We start from the raw sequence: 21,165 nt of genomic DNA, 5'->3' as shown, positions 1-21,165 counted from the left end.
AGTAAATGGAGAAAATGTTACATTTCTTGTCCTGTTCAATTTTTCCTCTCATTGTTAGTCCAGACTGACAAAAGTAATTTATGTGGAGCCACAAACTAAAACTAAAAGTCACATAAAGAAAGATTATTTATGTTTCATTTCTTGTTAGATGAAGAGCTTTCAAAGTGTAGTTGTCCACTGAAATAATGCTGCAACAAATTCACCACTTGAAATATAAATACTGCAAGTCAGGAAGAGAGAACACTTTTTGGTAAATGCCTCCACTGAATTATTTAATATTATTATAATTGTTGTTTCTTTCTTATATTATAACAGTGAACTGGTGTTGAAATCATTAGTGGTCTGAGGGCTCCTCCTCTGGTGGCTTCATGTTACAAGTGTTCAGGCACTGAGAGGTTTTTGTTCAGGTCTGCTGATGGTTTGTGTTATTGTGGGTCTCTGGCACAGTAATACACAGCAGTGTCTTCAGACTGCACATTCTTTAGAGTCACTCTGTTGCTGGAAGAGTCTAAGTCGATACTGAACTTGTTCTTTAGTGAATCTTTGTAGTCTGTGGTGTATCCAACACGTGCACTTCCAATCCAACCCAGTTCTTTCCCTGGGATAATAATCTCAAATCTTGGCAGAGAAGTTGAAAGTGTTTTTTTTTTGTTTTCTTGGCAAAATTACAAAAAAAAAAACACAGTTTTTTTTCTTTGTATGGAAAGGAAAATGTTTTTTTAATGTAATCAATAAGAATCATAAAACACTGATATAAAAATATTTAAATTAATCACATCCTTGTGGTCTGGAAAAGTCAAGCATCTCAAATGCTCCTTTATACTGATATATATTTCAGGTCAAAAACATTTAAATACCCAACAACTTCTCTGTCAGAGAGTAACTGGACACATATACTCTGCTGAATATTATTCATTTAATTTTACATTTACAACATCTGCCTGGTTGAGTCTTGCTGGTTGCTGGGAATTTGTGCAGGTCTGTTGGTGGTTTGTATCACTGTGGGGCGACATACACAGTAATAAACAGCTGTGTCCTCAGGCTGCAGATTCTGTCCTTTTATTGTCATTGTTCTAGCAGAAGTGTCTCTGCTGTAGCTGAACTTGTTCTTCAGAGCATTATTTTGATAAAAGTCACATCCTCCCCACTGATGGAAAATCCAGTCCATTGGTTTTCCTTCACGCTGTCTGATCCAACCTGTTGCATAGCTGCTATCAGTCAGAGAATAACCAGAGACCTGACAGGTGATGGTCAAAGACTGTCCAGGCTGCACAACCATTGAGTCTGGCTGGATGAGATCAATACTGTACACACCTGTGGAAAGAGAAATCAACATTATCTCCATCATTCATCTGACTATTCAGTGTTTCTAATGTGTTTATTAGTGTGAATCCACTGAAAGCTCCTCACAGGATCCAGCTGTCAGCAGCAGCATCAGAGCTGCAGAGAACATGGTTGATGTTGAAGCTGAACTGATGTGAGCTCTTCTGTCCTCTCACTGACGCACACACACGCACTTCACTTCCTTATGAATCACATGTATTTGCATATTGTTGAATAAACAATTGTATATTTCTTATTGTTACTTATATTTATCAGTTTGAGGTGAAAGGTTCAGTCTTTCTCCTCAAGTTCCCAGACTGAATATGTACTTAAACATGATATATGGTTAATTTAGTGAACTTATAATGGTGCTATGATTTTGTTTAAAATGACATTTAATATAATTAACCATCTATTAATGTATTAATGCAATTAAACTGATTTTAATCTAATATTAAGTGTTGCAAGGATAAGATATTACAATAGTTGGATTTGTGTAATAATGGATTAAAACACATTATCATCCACAAAAAACTTTGATAAATCGTTTTCAAAATCTGTCTTTGGTGACTCTACTGTAAATCTATGTAAGTTTAAAATAGTCTGACATGGTGGAAATTATATTTATATCTACTTTTAATTCTAAAAATATTGTATTTATTGACTTTACCCATATAGTTAAATTCATCATTTGCCAACAAAATGTGAAATGACAACAGAACAATGTAACAGTATGAGTTTTTTGCAGCTGTGTGGACGTTTGGAGTTTTACATAAAATACTTTTAATGGTTTCAGTGTTGCAGATGTTTGAAGCCACAGACATAAAGATAAACTTGAGCCTCTAGCGAGATGCTCATATACTGAAATTCATAAAAAAAAAAGTTTACATGAGAAGAGAATTAAAATCATTATTAACAGTTATTGTTAAAAATGATTCTCTCTCAGGAAATGTACTTTAAAACCAAATTATAGTATCACTGTTTCCAAAAAGGATGTTTGGGTTTGAAGGAATTACATCATTTTCTTGAACCACAAGAGCTGAGAAAAAAAATTAATCATGTGAGTTAAAGTGGGTCTGATGAGTACTGTAGGATTTTGTACAGCTGCTCAACCAACTCAGTCACTGTGAGTGTCGAGCACAATAATAAACAGCAGAATCTTCAGTCTTCAGACTGTTCATCTGCAGATACAGCTGCTCTCTGCTGTCGTCTCTGGAGATAGTGAACCGGCCTTGAACTGACTGAGAGTAGTATGTGCTACTACCACCATAACTGCTGATAGCTGCAATCCACTCCAGTCCTTTTCCAGGAGCCTGTCTGATCCAGGCCATCCAGTAGCCACTGAATGTGAATCCAGATGTTGTACAGGTCAGTTTGTGGGATTCTCCAGGCTTTTTAACTGCTGGTTCAGATTCTGTCAGAGTCTGACCATCAACACCTGTCAAGACAGAAAAAGGAGAATAATCAGTTTCTTTAAGTTGGTAACTTTTTAACAACAACTTCAACTCAAGATATGTGAAGATCTTCACCTGCCCAGCAGATAGTTAAAAGTAGCAGTCCTGTCCTATAGTCCATCATGTTAAACTGTGTGTCCACTGTTCTCTGTCATCCTCTCTGCAGTCAGATAAGTAGAGGTGGAAGACATCAAGGTTTTGCATTGACTCCTCCTCACAGGGAGGACAGAACCGGATTGAATTTTTGAAATTGCTATACCAATTTTGATATTAAGTTCATACTTATTATCATTAAGTTTTAATAGAAAAAGTACCTTCTGAACAAATGTTGCTATTTTTGTTTTTCTCACAAAGTGCTCATAACACTCAGGATGTCAGGGGGAACGAAAACCCCAGTAGTGATATAAGTGATATAAGTGAAGAAAACTGATGAGAATATGTGAAAAATATGTAAAAAGAAATGAGTGAATATGTGAAAAAGGTCAACATTAATCTACAATACACATAGGACTAAGACATAAAACCTGTTTTAATTTATCAATCATTTAGACCAAGCAAATAATAATGTTATTGTCAATTATTAATAACATTATTTTATTTTAATACCACAGCATATTTAACTTACTTACAGTTCGCTAATATTTTGATCTACTGAGGTCACCTGTAATGTTTGCATCTATACTGGAGACAGATCGTACCAAAGACTGTGAAAGTGTTCTGTAAAGCTCTTGTATTCTCACGAGTAAAAGGAGAAAATGTTACATTTCTTGTCCTGTTCAGTCCTTCCTCTCATTGTTAGTCCAGACTGACAAAAGTAATTTATGTGGAGCCACAAACTAAAACTAAAAGTCACATAAAGAAAGATTATTTATGTTTCATTTCTTGTTAGATGAAGAGCTTTCAAAGTGTAGTTGTCAGTTGAAATAATGCTGCAACAAATTCACCACTTGAAATATAAATATTGTGAGTTAGGAAGAGAGAACACTTTTTGGTAAATGCCTCCACTGTATTATTTTATATTATTATAATTATATGTCATAATAATTCATGTCATATTTATTTTACTTTTTATTGTTAAATATGATCAAATTCTGTTTCCTGCTATTGTAACAGTGAACTAGTGTTGAAATCATTAGTGGTCTGAGGGCTCCTCCTCTGGTGGCTTCATGTTACAAGTGTTCAGGCACTGAGGGGTTTTTGTTCAGGTCTGCTGATGGTTTGTGTTATTGTCGGTCCCTGGCACAATAATACACAGCAGTGTCTTCAGGCTGCACATTCTGTCCGTTTAGAGTCACTGTGTTGCTGGAAGAGTCTAAGTCGATACTGAACTTGTTCTTTAGTGAATCTTTGTAGAATGTGTATCCAGTATATCTACTTCCAATCCACTCCAGTTCTTTCCCTGCAGGCTGTCTGATCCAAGCTGTGTAATAGCTGCCAACAGAATAAGAGACCTGACAGGTGATGGTCAGACGTTGACCTGGCTGCACAGTCACTGAGGCTGGCTGTGTCAACTGTTCACAATTCACACCTGTTAAAAGAAGAAAATGTTTTGTGACAAATTATCAAAACAAAAGCAGAACTGTTGACTATGACAAATCCAGTGAGACTCACAGGATCCAGCTGCCAACAGCAGCAGCAGAGCTACAGAGAACATGGTTTATGGTTAAACTGATGTGCTGTGATCTCCACTGACAGTCTGATGTGAAGTTTTTATAGCTGAGAAACAAGGAGGATCACTGAGTTTGCATAGAATCAAACACATGAAGCATTAATGTTGGTCTGATTGGAGCCTGATAGAAGAGTCTAATGAGCCTTGATGAAACATTTTAAACTGCAAGTTTTTTTCACTGTAATCTATAATGAGTCCTTTTCAGTGTTATTTGATGTTACACATGTGCTTGTTAACACTGTGGTTCCTGACAAATATTCATTTCAAACACAACAACATACTTGACATTTATTGTTCAATAGTTCATTATTAATGGTTATTTAATGACACATTCATTCTTGACACAATATCCTTGCATTTAATGAAACAACTGTTCACTTTATCAAATAATATTTTTTCTGCTTTTATTGCAAACTATTTATACCCAAATACATTGTTATGACACCAAATTGCGCAAACTCTGCAAAATAACATGGTGATGGTGGATTAGGATTGTTGATACTGAATTAATATTACCTTAAGAAATAAAAACAATAAAATAAATAAATAAAGAAAGTTTATGTGGATCTGATCCTGCCTGTAGAGGGATGTAGCTACATTTTCTGCATATTCTGATTTCAAAAACTTTATTGCATCAATCAGTCAATATTTGTTGAACTGAAGTTTATTTTGTGAATGTGGTGAGTTTTTGTACAGCGTTGCTTCCTCTTGTGTCACTGTGAGTGTCGAGCACAATAATAAACAGCAGAATCTTCAGTCTTCAGACTGTTCATCTGCAGATACACCTGCTGTCTGCTGTCGTCTCTGGAAATAGTAAATCGGCCTCCCTGACTGGGAGTAGTAACTGCTCCAAACATCATTTCTGACAGTGGAAATCCACTCCAGTCCTTTTCCAGGAGCCTGTCTGATCCAGGGCATCCAGTAGCTGCTGAATGACAATCCAGATGTTGTACAGGTCAGTTTGTGGGATTCTCCAGGCTTTTTAACTGCTGGTTCAGATTCTGTCAGAGTCTGACCATCAACACCTGTCAAGACAAAAAGAAAATTGTAACTTAAGTTTTTAATTTTTAGAACCCTTGTAGTATGAACCTCCAGTATATCTACTTCCAATCCACTCCAGTTCTTTCCCTGCAGGCTGTCTGATCCAAGCTGTGAAATAGCTGCTAAGAGAATAAGAGACCTGACAGGTGATGGTCAGACATTGACCTGGCTGCACAGTCACTGAGGCTGGCTGTGTCAACTGTTCACAATTCACACCTGTTAAAAGAAGAAGAAAATTGTGACAAATTATCAAAACAAAAGAAAAACTGCTGACTATGACAAATCCAAAGAGACTCACAGAATCCAGCTGTCAACAGCAGCAGCAGAGCTACAGAGAACATGGTTTATGATGAAACTGATGTGTTGTGATCTCCACTGACAGTCTGATGTGAAGTTTTTATATCTGAGAAACAAGGAGGATCACTGAGTTTGCATAGAATCAAACACATGAAGCATTAATGTTGGTCTGATTGGAGCCTGATAGAAGAGTCTGATGAGCCTTGATGAAACATTTTAAACTGCAAGTTTTTTTCACTGTAATCTATAATGAGTCCTTTTCAGTGTTATTTTATGTTACACATGTGCTTGTAGACACTGTGGTTACAGACAAATATTAATTTCAAACACAACAACATACTTGACATTTATTGTTCAATAGTTCATTATTAATGGTTATTTAATGACACACACATTCTTCACACAATATCTCTGCATTTAGAAACAACTGTTCACTTTATCAAATAATATTTTTTCTGCTTTTATTGTAAACTATTTATACCCAAATACATTGTTATGACACCAAATTGCGCAAACTCTGCAAAATAACATGGTGATGGTGGATTAAGATTGTTGATACTAAATTAATATTAACTTAAAAAATAAAAACAATAAAAGAAACTCTTATACCTCTAATCCCCTCAGTTAATTTTGAACACTGCAGTACTGTAAATGCTTGTCAACTCACTCATAAGGATTGTGATTCAATTTTCTTTAGAAAAAAAGAAAAATGATTCAAAGTTTTCAGTGCCTCTAAGGTATGTGATTGTTTAATTATACTGGAACAGAATAAAAGTTAAAAAAATAAACACTTTACCCCTTAATAAACATATTTCTCTGTGTCATCTTTGTAAAAGGCACCACATCAGGTAACAAAAACACCATAGTGAAGAAAATGTGAATGAGTATAGAGGAACATGTAATATATGCAGATCAATTTTGACATGAACCAGTGTGAAAATAGTCTGATGTCAGATAAAAACCAATCCAATCACTTGTGGTCTTTATTGACGTTACTTCTAGTGCACATTTATCATGATCAGTATGAGGATCAAACCCAGTCAGTTCTAGACCGCACTCTAGAGGTTTGAAAGAAGTCAATGTGACCTGTGACACCTCATTTTCTACATGCGTGTTATCAAAAATCTTCTTTTTTTTATTGGTTAATTATTCTGCTCATTTTGTGTGCTTCTTGTTGTCATTTATTTTTTGTTGTATGTTCCTGAATTATGTTTGCTCATTTTTTGTTTTTTTTTTCCTTTTTTTATTGTTTGTTTTTCTCCTTAAGTTGAGGGGAGGTCAGTTGTATAAGCTTGTGGCTTCTTGACCTCTCATGACACATCTCTTAACTTTCATTATCTGGATTCATTATCAGTATGTTTGTGCAAAAAAAAGAAACAGAGACATGTCTCAGCATGCAAGAAGACATGAATTTGCATGACCTTAGAATTACAAAGTTCCACTTGACATTTTTGGCAAAACTGAATTATACACATGAAACTACTCTTACATTATTGACCCTAAAATTTGAGAAAAGAGGAGGTTCTATCTCAGAAATCAATCTTAAACTTGGTGCTAAGAGGTTTGATCTGCAAAGCGCCAATCAGCGCTTGTAATGTATGGGAATATATGGGAATGAGGTGGCTGTGGCTCAGGAGGATGAGCATGTCATCCATCAATCAGAAGGTCGGTGGTTCCTTGACTCTTGTCTGCATTTCGAAGTGTCCTTGTGCAAGATACTGAACCCCAAGTTGCTCCCGATGGTTGCACCAGCATCCTGCCTAGTAGCTTGTCACCATCAGTGTGTGAGTGTGTGTGAAAGGGTGAGTGAGCAGCAGAATATATAGAGCTTTGGTTAAAAGCGTTATATAAACAGCCATTTACCATTTACCATGTAGACAGGAGGACCAATCAGGTTCTGTCTCTTTACCATGTGACCTCACTGCTCTATGACTGTGGTTAAAGGAGCTGAAAATATTATGAATTGTTGCTAAATCTTAAGTTTTGAGACCTGCAAACTGATTCTTTTATCAGAATAATTATGTATGACACTGATACAAACACCAACTGAGTTGAAAGTCAGTTTTTTATCTTGTTTGAACTCAGTAAGAAGCAGATATTTACCTTCATCTACCATGCTAGTCAGCACGCTTTCTAAGTATGATTACTTTATTATCATGTTATTATTAGTGACTTAAGTTGCTATGACTACTTCAAAAATGACAGCATTGAAAACCAAAATGTTAATATGTAAGAATATGAGATACATTCAGGCTGCTACAGTAGCTGTTGATGCTAACGCTATCTGCATGCTGCTAATTGGGTTTGTGTCTGTTTAATGTTATTACTTGAGTCCTGCAGCAGACACAGTGATGACAGTGATTACATTCACAGTTCAGACACTGACAGAGACCCCAGTTTGTCAAAAAAGAAGTAACAAACAAAAAAGTAAATTTGGAAGCCGAAAAAGACAGGAAATGCTCTGAAAAGAAGAGAAACAGACAGACAGCAGCAAAAGACCAACAACAAAACAAACCAAATAAATGGATGGCCATAACATTAACCTATCATACTGTCGAGTTATCAAGGACAGTGAGGAAAATGAGCTACTTCCCGGCAGCAACTCCTATGGTCTGCCCACCAGACTGATGCGGTCTGTCTGAGACCCAATGATTTGCACTGTGGACCAACATAGCTATTATACATTTTGATGTGAGACTGGCTTGACTCATGCCTAAACCTAAGCAACCTAACCAACAAATGAAACAAGTCCTAGCCAATCAGTGGCAGAGTAGGGTGAGTTATTCCGTCGCCATCCAGAGGAAAAAATTTTTGCCTCCAGCATGAGAAAGTTCTATCTGCAGTCTTGCACTAACTTTAGCTTGTAACACTTTTGTCTCCTTGTGGACTTGTGTCTCTCATTGGCTATTGTGGTCTTGCTTGAAAAGTAGTGACGTAATCATTCAGATTTTAACTCCTAAATATCAAACATGTTTGAAATTATCGGGGCGGCCCTGATGAGTCTGCAAGCAGTTCTGGAGGTTTAAGATTGGATCTGTAAACTCCTCACATTAGCAGATAATCTGGGCAGAACATGAGTACTGACCGAGGTCCCAGACCAGATTTTTCCTCTGATTGTCTGGAGGGGTGAATCAGCGATAAAGCAGCCAAAAACTCCCGTAGTCTGAGCCTGCAATAAGACATCTCCATCTACATGACTAGAAAGACAAGCTGAGTAAATTTTGAAAAGTTAAAGTATTATTATTAGATATGTTTTAAAGTGAGGATTGCTGTTTCTAAAATTGAACAGCTTCAGTTATACTGTAGTCTTCACATTATAATAAATACATTGGGGGTTAAAGATCTCTTCAATAACAGAAAACATATGTACAAATATTTTTTCTTACTCACTGTAAGTATGGATGTATTGTATTTGCTGCAAAAAGAAATACAGTGACAGCAGTCAGGATCATGTAAATAGTGTGAAAACCTAATCTTGCATAAAAGATTTAACGGTTTCAGTGTTTGCAGGTGTTTAAAGCCACAGACATGGAGCCTCGAGATAAACAGCTGCTCAGGAACTGAAACCTGTGTGACAATATGCAAAAAATTAAATCCTGTAACTTAGAAGAAAACTATTTTAGTTCATGCATGATGAAATACTTTCTGTAGCAATAATCATCACATTTTGCCTTTATCTGTGGTGGTTACACATGTGTTATGAATAAAAAACTAAATCAACTATAAAGCAGTTGGTTGACAAGGTAAACACTGTAAAAAATAAACAAAACAAATAAATAAATAAAGACACAATTTATGTGAATCTGATCCTGCCTGTAGATGGATGTAGCTTCCTTTTCCTCATATTCTGATTTAGAAAACTTGCCTGTTTTATTCTGTGAATGTGGAGATAAGTCAGACAGATTAGTAGAGGTGGAAGACGTATAAATGTTTGCATTAACTCCTCTTCACAGGAAGGAGAGAATCAGATTGATCACTGTACTGACACATTTGTAGAACAAACAGGAGTAAGAAAACCTTATTATATTAATCCATTCACCTACTGAACTCTATCACACATTACTGCTGAGAGAAGAATCATATAAGAAAGGAGGATGATAAGGAGGACATTGTTTTAGATCAAAAATCCCAAGAAGTGTTTGTTACTGCAGTATTAGTTGTTTATGTGACTTTAATTACACTCTTACAAACACAAGAATAAACAGTCAGATAAGTAGAGGTGGAAGACATCAAGGTTTTGCATTGATCCTCCTTGCAGGGAGGAAACAACTGGATTGGATTTGTCCATCATTTAGATCTGTTGTTTGTTGAACTCAGATTATTACAATGTATAGTAAGAGTCGTGACTCTGCCAAATTAATTAATACTTTTATGCAATGTGAATTCAAAATTTGCCCTGAATTTGATTCAGAAGTTACATTTTTTGGTCTGATTTTTGGTTTGTTGTCGGGAAATAGATTTTTATTTTTTATTTTTTATATATATATTTTTTTTTTAAAGTAATAACATTTCAAAAGAAAAATCCCAAAACAGTGCACACTACAAGCAAAAACTGTACTGGAAACAACTACTGGAAAGTTAACCATATACAAAAAAAGTTTTCAGCCAACTCTGAATTGCTGGATGCCAGAGTCTTCCTAGAACAAATGAGCAAAATAATTTCTGTTCTTATCATGACACAAAATCTTAGTTTTGACAAAAATAAATACTTAATAGGATATATGATATGCTGCTTTCCTATCTCAAACAAGGTCTACAAGGTGATTTTCATACTGTACATGAACTGAAACCAATGATTGATTGAACATCTAAACATTGATAAATGCATTGAAGATGAAGAATGAAGATGACGGGTTCTAGTGTGTTTTTTTCTCCAGCTCACAAGAACAGAAAGTGGAAGTTGGTTGATCATTAAAAAAACTTAATTTTCTATAGTTTTACATAGACGTGATACATGATACATGTCACGGGGGAGCCCCATGCCCTAAAGGCACATATGCCACACACACACACACACACACACACACACACACACACATGCATCAGCAGCCCTCTCCTCTCAATCTCATTGTTGGTCAGAGATTTTTATCCCAAAGTTTGTTTACTTAGTGTGTAGGTGTTTGAGCAGTTTATTGAGTTTAAATTGTGCTTCACCTGTTTGCTCTGTTGTGCTTTCTCTTCCTCTGTCAGACCAGGAACTGGCAAACTGGAGCCAGTGCAGTTCATCTGGTTAAGTAGAGGGGTTCTCAGGGGAAGAGACTAAGTGTGGTAGAGTGGGAGGGGTGTTTTGCCTCTTTTGGGGTATTTGACTGTTAAAGTACTCTTTTTAAGGAAAAACAGGTTTTAGACTAAACTTCAATGAATTTCTATTTGACAGTATATTGTTATTTAACACTGCTGTCCTCGTTAGTGTTTTGTAAGAGATAATTGATATTGTTCTCTTGAGGAGGTGGAGTCCACCTGTATAAGAGGGAGAAGTCTGGGGTGACTCGAGGCTTTTCTGGTCATACAGAGACAGACACAGCTTCAGTCTGCAGCTCCTGCCTTGGGCCTAACCTCAGGGCGTATAATCAAAGTGCAGTTTAGAGTTGATTTCTTTATTTGTGTGTGTGTATTCTCCTATTTTTGAGAAAAGGGTTATTTTTTTTATTTTTGGTTAATTAGTTGTTGTTGTTTTTTTCCATTTTGGCCAGATATTCATGTCCACTGTAAATATCTGCAAAGGACTCCACTGATGGCAAATAAAATTCACTTGGACTGCTGAACTCTGCCTGTACCTCCTCATTTTTTGTGCCTGGCTGCTCGGCCAACCCTCACAATACATGACACCATGACGGCTGAAGAGAAGTGATTCAGTGAACTTACTAACATTGTAGTTATTCGGATTATAATATATTGTTAATCTTTTTAAATGATGAAGTTATGGAAAAGACATGACTTTTGGGGGTTTCACTGCTTCCTTTTAAAAGCAAGGTGCATGTTGAAATGTTGCTGTTATTCATTCCTCAATATTCTACATAGAGACATTATGAGTCAGAGAAAGACTATTTAGCAAAAGCATTGACTTGTGCATTTTTAGCTGACACCAATCTCTTTTAATTCATAATGGTTTAAGGTTTAATAATGTCTAGTAGTGTAATCCATTTGTTCCATAATGTCATATATCAGTGATTATAATGTTCTAGTATCTATATTATTGCATCATGCAATCAATGTTTTTTATTACTCAATTTTTCCACATCCACTCAGTCTATGAGATTCTCCAGACCTTTTAACCACTGATTCAGACTCAGTCAGTGTTTGACCCTCAGCACCTACAGAAAGTTAAACTGCTCATTAGCTACTGTCATGCAGCCATAATTTCTTTATACCAGGTTTGTCAGAAAAACAACGGTTATCCAGACTGCACAACCATTGACTCTGGCTGGATGAGATCAATACTGTACACACCTGTAGAAAGAGAAATCAACATTATCTCCATCATTCAGTGTTTCTAATGTGTTTATTAGTGTGAATCCACTGAAAGCTCCTCACAGGATCCAGCTGCCAGCAGCAGCATCAGAGCTACAGAGAACATGGTTGATGTTGAAGCTGAACTGATGTGAGCTCTTCTGTCCTCTCACTGACACACACACACGCACTTCACTTCCTTATGAGTCATATTTATTTACATGTCGTTGAATTAATATTTATCTATTTCTTGTTACTTCTATTCATCACTTTGAGGTGAAGAGTTCAGTCTTTCTTATCAAGTGTCCAGACTGAATAGGCCTATGTAGTGTGCACTATGATACATTGTTAATTTAGTGAACTTAAAATGGTGCTATGATTTTATTTTAAATGAATTACCATTTATTCATGTATTATTGTAGATAAACTGATTTTAGTCTAATACTGAGTGTTGCATGGATAAGATTTTGTGTAATAATGGATAAAATCACCTGAAAAGGGGAAGTGACTCGGACAGACCAGTGGATTGTACTTAATGTTTTAATTTGCTTTTAACTTACTTTTCTCAGAATATGACCCGGTCGTATTCAGTTAGTTAGAACTTTATTTCATTCCTCTGTAGCGCTGTAAATATTATCATCCAAAAAAACATTAATAAATAGTTATCAAAATCTGTCTTTGGTGAGTCTACTGTGAATGAATTGAAAGTTATATATACTCTCACATGGAAAAGGATATATATCTGTAATTTTAATTAAACATTTATTACTGTATATGTAAATTCATCATTTGCCAAGTATTCTGCAGCTGTGTGGAGGTTTGGAGTTTTACATAAAATACTTTTTTGTTGTATCAGTGTTGCAGATTTTTGAAGCCACAGACATTCAGAGCCTGTAGAGAGCTGCTCAGATACTGAAATTCATGTAAAAAAAATGTTGCTTTAGGTAGGAAGAGAATTAAAATCTTTCTGAAGAACTGTTGTTAGGATTCTTTGTTTAAAAACCCAATAGGTAATGAGTGATTAACCATATGAGATAGTTGGAGTTTTTCAGCCCAATGTTGATGAGTATTGTAGGATTTGCTCAACCAACTCAGTCACTGTGAGTCCCGAGCACAATAATAAACAGCAGAATCTTCAGTCTTCAGACTGTTCATCTGCAGATACAGCTGCTCTCTGCTGTTGTCTCTGGAGATGGTGAACCGGCCTTGAACTGACTGAGAGTAGTATTTGCTACCACCACCATAATTGATAGCTGCAATCCACTCCAGTCCTTTTCCAGGAGCTTGTCTGATCCAGGCCATCCAGTAGCTACTGAATGTGAATCCAGATGTTGTGCAGGTCAGTTTGTGGGATTCTCCAGGCTTTTTAACTGCTGGTTCAGATTCTGTCAGAGTCTGACCATCAACACCTGTCAAGACAGAAAAAAGAAAATAATCAGTTGATTTAAGCTGGTAACTTTTTAACAACAACTTCAACTCAAGATCAGTGAAGATCTTCACCTGCCCAGCAGATAGTTAAAAGCAGCAGTCCTGTCCTATAGTCCATCATGTTAAACTGTGTGTCCACTGTTCTCTGTCATCCTCTCAGCAGTCAGATAAGTAGAGGTGGAAGACATCAAGGTTTTGCATTGACTCCTCCTCACAGGAAGCAGAGAACTGAATTGAAGTTTTTAAAATATGCAATACTCTTTTACGTTGCAAAACAAAAGTCGCAGTGGAAATTAAACAATTTGTCATTTTCTTTGCAGTTGGATCAATGAAGTTGGAGGTCAACTAAGTTTTGAATTGACTCGTCCTCACATGGAGGATAGAATTTGGCCTTTTGTTTGTTGTGCAAAACAATAATGTAATAATTACAACACAAGCTAAATTAATTTTGAATTAGGCAATCAATATTTGAAACTTCTATTTAATCAGAATTGTCTTCAAAAGTTGAATTTTGTGTTCGAAGTTTGAATTGCAACCATCTCGTGTTGTTGGATATCAGAGTATCATTCAACAAATACATATTTTAAACACACTCGCAACTGAATTATCATGACACAAAATCTTAACTTTGCTAAAACATGAGATGATCTCACCTCAGATAATTAAAATGATTTTCATAAACATGAACAAAAACCAATGGCTGCCTACAAGAAAGGACATCTAAAATCTGATGAATCATTTTTAAAAATGGTGAACATTAATCTACAATATGCAGAGGACTGAGACATCAAACAACCTGTTTAATTTATAATCATTAATAATAGTGCAGAGGAGCAAGAAAGAAGTAACACTGTTGTTAGTTTTATATAACTTTATTTTATTTTAATACCACAGCTTATTTAACTTATTTACAGTTTGCTAATATTTTGATCTACTGAGGTCACCTGTAATGTTTGCATCAATACTGGAGACAGATCGTACCAAAGACTGTGAAAGTGTTCTTTAAAGCTCTTGTATTCTCACGAGTAAAAGGAGAAAATGTTACATTTCTTGTCCTGTTCAGTCCTTCCTCTCATTGTTAGTCCAGACTGACAAAAGTAATTTATGTGGAGCCACAAACTAAAACTAAAAATGACATAAAGAAAGATTATTTATGTTTCATTTCTTGTTAGATGAAGAGCTTTTAAAGTGTAGTTGTCCACTGAAATAATGCTGAAACAAATTCACCATTTGAAATATAAATATTGTGAGTCAGGAAGAGAGAACACTTTTTGGTAAATGCCTCCACTGTATTATTTAATATTATTATAATTATGTATCATGTTATATATGTTTTGCTTTTTTCATGGTTACATGTGTTCAAAGACTCTTTCCCTTTATTGTGAACTGGTGTTGAACTCATTAGTGGTCTGAGGGCTCCTCCTCTGGTGGCTTCATGTTACAAGTGTTCAGGCACTGAGGGGTTTTTGTTCAGGTCTGCTGATGGTTTGTGTTATTGTGAGTCTCTGGACTCGCTGCACATTCTGTCCGTTTAGAGTCACTGTGCTGCTGGAAGAGTCTGCATTGATACTGAACTTGTTCTTTAGTGAATCTTTGTAAGCAGAGCCTCCAGTATATCTACTTCCAATCCACTCCAGTTCTTTCCCTGCAGGCTGTCTGATCCAAGCTGTGTAATAGCTGCTAACAGAATAAGAGACCTGACAGGTGATGGTCAGACGTTGACCTGGCTGCACAGTCACTGAGGCTGGCTGTGTCAACTGTTCACACTTCACACCTGCGAAGAAAACAAGAAAATATTTTGTGACAAATTATCAAAAAACAGGAAGAACTGCTGACTATGAAAAAAAACAAAGAAACTCACAGGATCCAGCTGCAGCAGCAGCAGCAGAGCTACAGAGAACATGGTTTATGGTGAAACTGATGTGCTGTGATCTCCACTGACAGTCTGATGTGAAGTTTTTATATCTGAGAAACAAGGAGGATCACTGAGTTTGCATAGAATCAAACACATGAAGCATTAATGTTGGTCTAACTGGAGACTAATAGAAGAGTCTGGTGATTGTTATTTCTGCAAAGTGAAAACACACCTGGAAATCACCTCTGCTTTACATATGATATTCTAATTTCATTACATTTTTTAATTATTTGTTGACTTTACTTACTTATTTCTTTCAAACAGAAATACAAAAACAGCAGCAGGATCATGTAAATATCATGAAAAGTTGAGTTTGCATGAAAGACGTTGAATGGTTTCAGTGTTTTCAAATGTTTGAAGACACAGACACACAGAGAAACTTGGACTTTATAGATTACTGCTGTCTTCTCTCAGCAATGGTTTCAATGAAGCTACAGCACGTGATGGAAGAGTCTGATTTTTAAATTATATATATATTATATATTTTTTCGACTGAAGTATAATTTTGAAAGTTCAGTCATACATCAGTGGTACTAGGATGACTGTGTGTCACGTAATTGTGAATTAGTTGACCTGAGGACATTAATAATGTGAGACTGAGAGTCTCAAATGACTTTTGTACATTTCAACGCCATGAACATGTCAAATAGTTGTATCAGGCTTTATCTCAGTACAGGGTTCAAGAAAAGCAGATCTGAGTGTTTCCTTATTGTAAAAGAGGAGAGACAAACTTGACACTGACCTCTAGTGATTCTGTAAAGGAAACTACAACTTTTTTTCCCCTCATATTATGGTTCCACATAATGTATAGACATTATATTGTCGTAATTTACAGAAATATTTTTTTCAAACATATTCTATTATTATTATTTGCAGTAGTTTTTTTTTTCTTTATTTCACACCCAGACAAATGTATCATGATTTTTGATGTTTCTCATGTTTAGTAAAAATATTGTTGAGGAATACACAACTTTAAGTAATGCAGAGACAAATGTTGCTGTAATTTATTATTAAACGTACTCGATTACTAAATGCTAGCAGCCCAGAAGATGAGTACTGTAGGATTTTGTACAGCTGCTCAACCAACTCCAGCCAGCAGAATCTTCAGTCTTCAGACTGTTCATCTGCAGATACAGCTGCTCTCTGCTGTTGTCTCTGGAGATGGTGAACCGGCCTTTAACTGACTGAGAGTAGGATTTGATACTACCACCACCACTACTGATAGCTGCAATCCACTCCAGTCCTTTTCCAGGAGCCTGTCTGACCCAGGCCATAGGATAGCTGCTGAATGTGAATCCAGAGGTTGTACAGGTCAGTTTGTGGGATTCTCCAGGCTTTTTAACTGCTGGTTCAGATTCTGTCAGAGTCTGACCATCAACACCTGTCAAGACAAAAAAAGAAAACAGTCACTTTCTGTGTTGGCAGGTTTTTAAAGACAGTTTAAACACAAGATCTGTGATTTTTATCACCTGCCCTGAGGATCATTAAAAGCAGCAGTCCTGTCATACACCCCATCATGTTAAACTGTGTGTCCACTGTTCTCTGTCATCCTCTCTGCAGTCAGATAAGTAGAGGTGGAAGACATCAAGGTTTTGCATTGACTCCTCCTCACAGCAAAGAGAGAACTGGATTGAACTTTTTAAAATGTGCAATACTGAAAAGCTTTTAGAGCTTTTAAGCTTTTAAAGTTTTAATACAAAAAAGTAACTCCTGAAAAAATGTTCTTCATAATGTTATACTTTGTTTTATTTCTTTTATCTCTTTTTTTCTCACAAACTCTTCATAACTCATACTCAGAACTTCAGACAAAAGAAAACCCCAGTAAGCATAAAAGTGAAGAAATATGATGAAAATACGTCAAAAATATGTAACCCCTCAGTACATGGATATCATTTATCTCTATCTTCTTTAGTCAATAATAATAAAATATCCAATCAAAAATATAAACTCTTTTACTTTGTGTAAAAAAAAAACTCGCAGTGGAAACTAAACAATTTGTCATTTTCTTTGCAGTTGGATCAATGAAGTTGGAAGTCAACCAAGTTTTGAATTGACTCGTCCTCACATGGAGGATAGAATTTGGCCTTTTGTTTGTTGTGCAAAACAATAATGTAATAATTTCAACACAAGCTAAATTAAGTTTGAATTAGGACTGAGAAAAGTAATTTATGTGGAGCCACAAACTAAAATTAAACGGGTCATAAAGAAAGATTATTTATGTTTCATTTCATGTTTGATGAAGAGCTTTTAAAGTGTAGCTGTCAACTGAAATAATGCTGCAACAAATTCACCACTTGAACTATAAGGGAGAGAGAACACTTTTGGATAAATGCCTCCACTATATTATTTTATATTATTATAATTGTTGTTTCTTTCTTGTATTGCAACAATGAAGTGGTGTTAAAATCATTAGTGGTCTGAGGGCTCCTCCTCTGGTGGCTTCATGTTACAAGTGTTCATGCACTGAGGGGTTTTTGTTCAGGTCTGCTGATGGTTTGTGTTATTGTGGGTCTCTGGCACAATAATACCCAGCAGTGTCTTCAGGCTGCACATTCTGTCCGTTTAGAGTCACTCTGTTGCTGGAAGAGTCTAAGTCGATACTGAACTTGTTCTTTAGTGAATCCTTGTAATATGTGGTGTGTCCAGCTGCTGCACCTCCAATCCACTCCAGTTCTTTCCCTGCAGGTTGTCTGATCCAAGCTGTGTTATAGCTGCTAAGAGAATAACCTGACAGGTGATGGTCAGACGTTGATCTGGCTGCACAGTCACTGAGGCTGGCTGTGTCAACTGTTCACACTTCACACCTGTGGAGGAAAACATGTTGAGTATTGAATCAGTGTAACAACAGTGAACAGTCAGTGTGCTAACTACATTAAAACAGAATGTGAAGTGACAACAAAATCATGTAACAGTGCAAGTTTTCTGCAGCTGTGTGGAGGTTTGGAGTTTTATATAAAATACTTTTAATGGTTTCAGTGTTGCAGATGTTTGAGCCTCTAGAGAGCTGCTCACATAAAAAAACAAAAAAAAAAAAGTTTTTTTCTGACAAGAGAAGATGATTCGAATCTTTTTTTAAGAGTTATCATTAAAAATTATGCTCTCTCTCAGGAAATGTACTTTAAAAACCAAATTATAATATCACTGTTTCCAAAAAAGATGTTTGCATCTGAAGGAATTACATCATTTTCTTGAACCACCTGAGCTGAGAAAATACATGATTCATGTGAGTTAAAGGGGGTCTGATGAGTACTGTAGGATTTTGTACAGCTGCTCAACCAACTCAGTCACTGTGAGTCTCGAGCACAATAATAAACAGCAGAATCCTCAGTCTTCAGACTGTTCATCTGCAGATACACCTGCTCTCTGCTGTTGTCTCTGGAGATGGTGAACCGGCCTTGAACTGACTGAGAGTAGTAGATCTCAGCACTGTCATATCTGATTATTGCAACCCACTCCAGTCCTTTTCCAGGAGCCTGTCTGATCCAGGCCATCCAGTAGCTGCTGAATGTGAATCCAGAGGCTGTACAGGTCAGTTTGTGGGATTCTCCAGGCTTTTTGACTGCTGGTTCAGATTCTGTCAGAGTCTGACCATCAACACCTGTCAAGACAGTAAAAGAAAAATAATCAGTTGATTTAAGCTGTAAAAAAAAACTTTTTAACAACAACTTTAACTCAAGATCAGTGAAGATCTTCACCTGCCCAGCAGATAGTTAAAAGCAGCAGTCCTGTCCTATAGTCCATCATGTTAAACTGTGTGTCCACTGTTCTCTGTCATCCTCTCAGCAGTCAGATAAGTAGAGGTGGAAGACATCAAGGTTTTGCATTGACTCCTCCTCACAGCAAGCAGAGAACTGCATTGAAGTTTTTAAAATATGCAATACTCTTTTACTTTGTGTAAAACAAAAGTCGCAGTGGAAATTAAACAATTTGTCATTTTCTTTGCAGTTGGATCAGTGAAGTTGGAAGTCAACCAAGTTTTGAATTGACTCGTCCTCACAGGGAGGATAGAATTTGGTCTTTTCTTTGCTGTGCAAAACACATAATAATGTAATAATGTAATAATTTCAACACAAGCTAAATTAATTTTGAATTAGGCAATCTACATTTGAAACTTCTACTGAATCAGAATTGTCTTCAAAAGTTGAATTTTGTGTTCAAAGTTTGAGTTGCAACCATCTCGTGTTGTTGGATATCAGAGTATCACTCAACAAATACATATTTTTAACACACTCACAACTGAATTATCATGACACAAAATCTTAACTTTGCTAAAACATGAGATGAATCTCACCTCAGATATTTAAAATGATTTTCATGAACAAAAACCAATGGCTGCCTACGAGAAAGGACATCTAAAATCTGATGAACCATTTTTAAAAATGGTGAACATTAATCTACAATATGCAGAGGATTAAGACATCAAATCACCTGTTTTAATTTATAATCATTAATAATAGTGCAGAGGAGCAAGAAGTAACACTGTTGTTAGTTGTTTATAACTTTATTTTATTTTAATACCACAGCATATTTAACTTATTTACAGTTTGCTAATATTTTGATCTACTGAGGTCACCTGTAATGTTTGTATCTATACTGGAGACAGATCGTACCAAAGACTGTGAAAGTGTTTAGTAAAGCTCTTGTATTCTCACAAATAAAAGGAGAAAATGTTACATTTCTTGTCCTGTTCAGTCCTTCCTCTCATTGTTAGTCCAGACTGACAAAAGTAATTTATGTGGAGCCACAAACTAAAACTAAAAGTCACATAAAGAAAGATTATTTATGTTTCATTTCTTGCTACATGAAGAGCTTTTAAAGTGTAGTTGTCAACTGAAATAATGCTGCAACAAATTCACCATTTGAAATATAAATATTGTGAGTCAGGAAGAGAGAACACTTTTTGGTAAATGCCTCCACTGTATTATCTAATATTATTATAATTATGTATCATGTTATATATGTTTTGCTTTTTTCATGGTTAAATCACATATATCTCTAGATAAAAAAAACAAAAACTGGGACATTTATAACATATTTCTATATTTCAATAATAATTTTAACATTTATGATGAAGATGATCTCAGATTATTCCACTTTAACATGAATTCTTACCCAATTTAGATTCAGTCAAAAATTCTGATCAGCAGTATTTGTGGGCCATTTATATATTATTCATAAATGTCAATTTACAGTATGTTTGTAATTTCAGACCTACTGTACAAAACGATTTATGAGACCATTATTAACCATTACTTTTATAAAAAGGTACATATAACCCTAAAAAACAGGAAGTCACAAACACCAACATCAGCTGTTGCTTTCACAGTGTGCATTCATGTGTGTGTGTGTTTACATGTTTAGAGGTGTTGTCATTATTCTCCTTAGTTAGGTTTATTCCAAACCATATCCTCTACTGCCACCTGTGGGTCTTTGTAAAAACATTGTCTGTGGAGTTTTTGTAAAGCCTCTCTGCTTACTTTAACCAGTGTGTATTTGGCACAGCAATACACAGCAGAGTCCTCCGGCTTTAAGTTGGACAGTCTCAGATACACCATGTTGTTGCTGTTATCTCTGGTGATTTCTATTCA

General features: G+C 35.9%; 4 gene segments (V, D, J or C); all 4 read right to left on the bottom strand.

Moving 5' to 3' along the window:
* Positions 1 to 2,456: 2,456 nt before the first annotated feature.
* Positions 2,457 to 4,558, bottom strand: LOC122966902 (the record flags this gene model as incomplete). The annotated part of the segment is given in 3 exon segments: positions 2,457 to 2,759; positions 4,004 to 4,305; positions 4,389 to 4,558. Coding segments are annotated over 3 exon segments (648 nt in total), but the record flags the coding sequence as incomplete, so codon positions are not given.
* A 526-nt stretch (positions 4,559 to 5,084) lies between these two features.
* On the bottom strand, positions 5,085 to 7,900 carry LOC122966901. The segment is given in 3 exon segments: positions 5,085 to 5,466; positions 5,516 to 5,703; positions 7,888 to 7,900. Coding segments are annotated over 3 exon segments (583 nt in total).
* Positions 7,901 to 13,329: 5,429 nt separating this feature from the next.
* Positions 13,330 to 13,783, bottom strand: LOC122966508. The segment is given in 2 exon segments: positions 13,330 to 13,643; positions 13,735 to 13,783. Coding segments are annotated over 2 exon segments (363 nt in total).
* A 5,063-nt stretch (positions 13,784 to 18,846) lies between these two features.
* On the bottom strand, positions 18,847 to 19,321 carry LOC122966547. The segment is given in 2 exon segments: positions 18,847 to 19,175; positions 19,273 to 19,321. Coding segments are annotated over 2 exon segments (363 nt in total).
* Positions 19,322 to 21,165: the final 1,844 nt, after the last annotated feature.

The sequence above is a fragment of the Thunnus albacares genome, chromosome 17 (genome assembly GCF_914725855.1).
Source record: "Thunnus albacares chromosome 17, fThuAlb1.1, whole genome shotgun sequence".
NCBI classification, from domain to species: Eukaryota; Metazoa; Chordata; class Actinopteri; order Scombriformes; family Scombridae; genus Thunnus; species Thunnus albacares.
The sequence above is the reverse complement of the archived record's forward strand: the minus strand, read 5'-3'. Positions and strand labels throughout refer to the sequence as shown.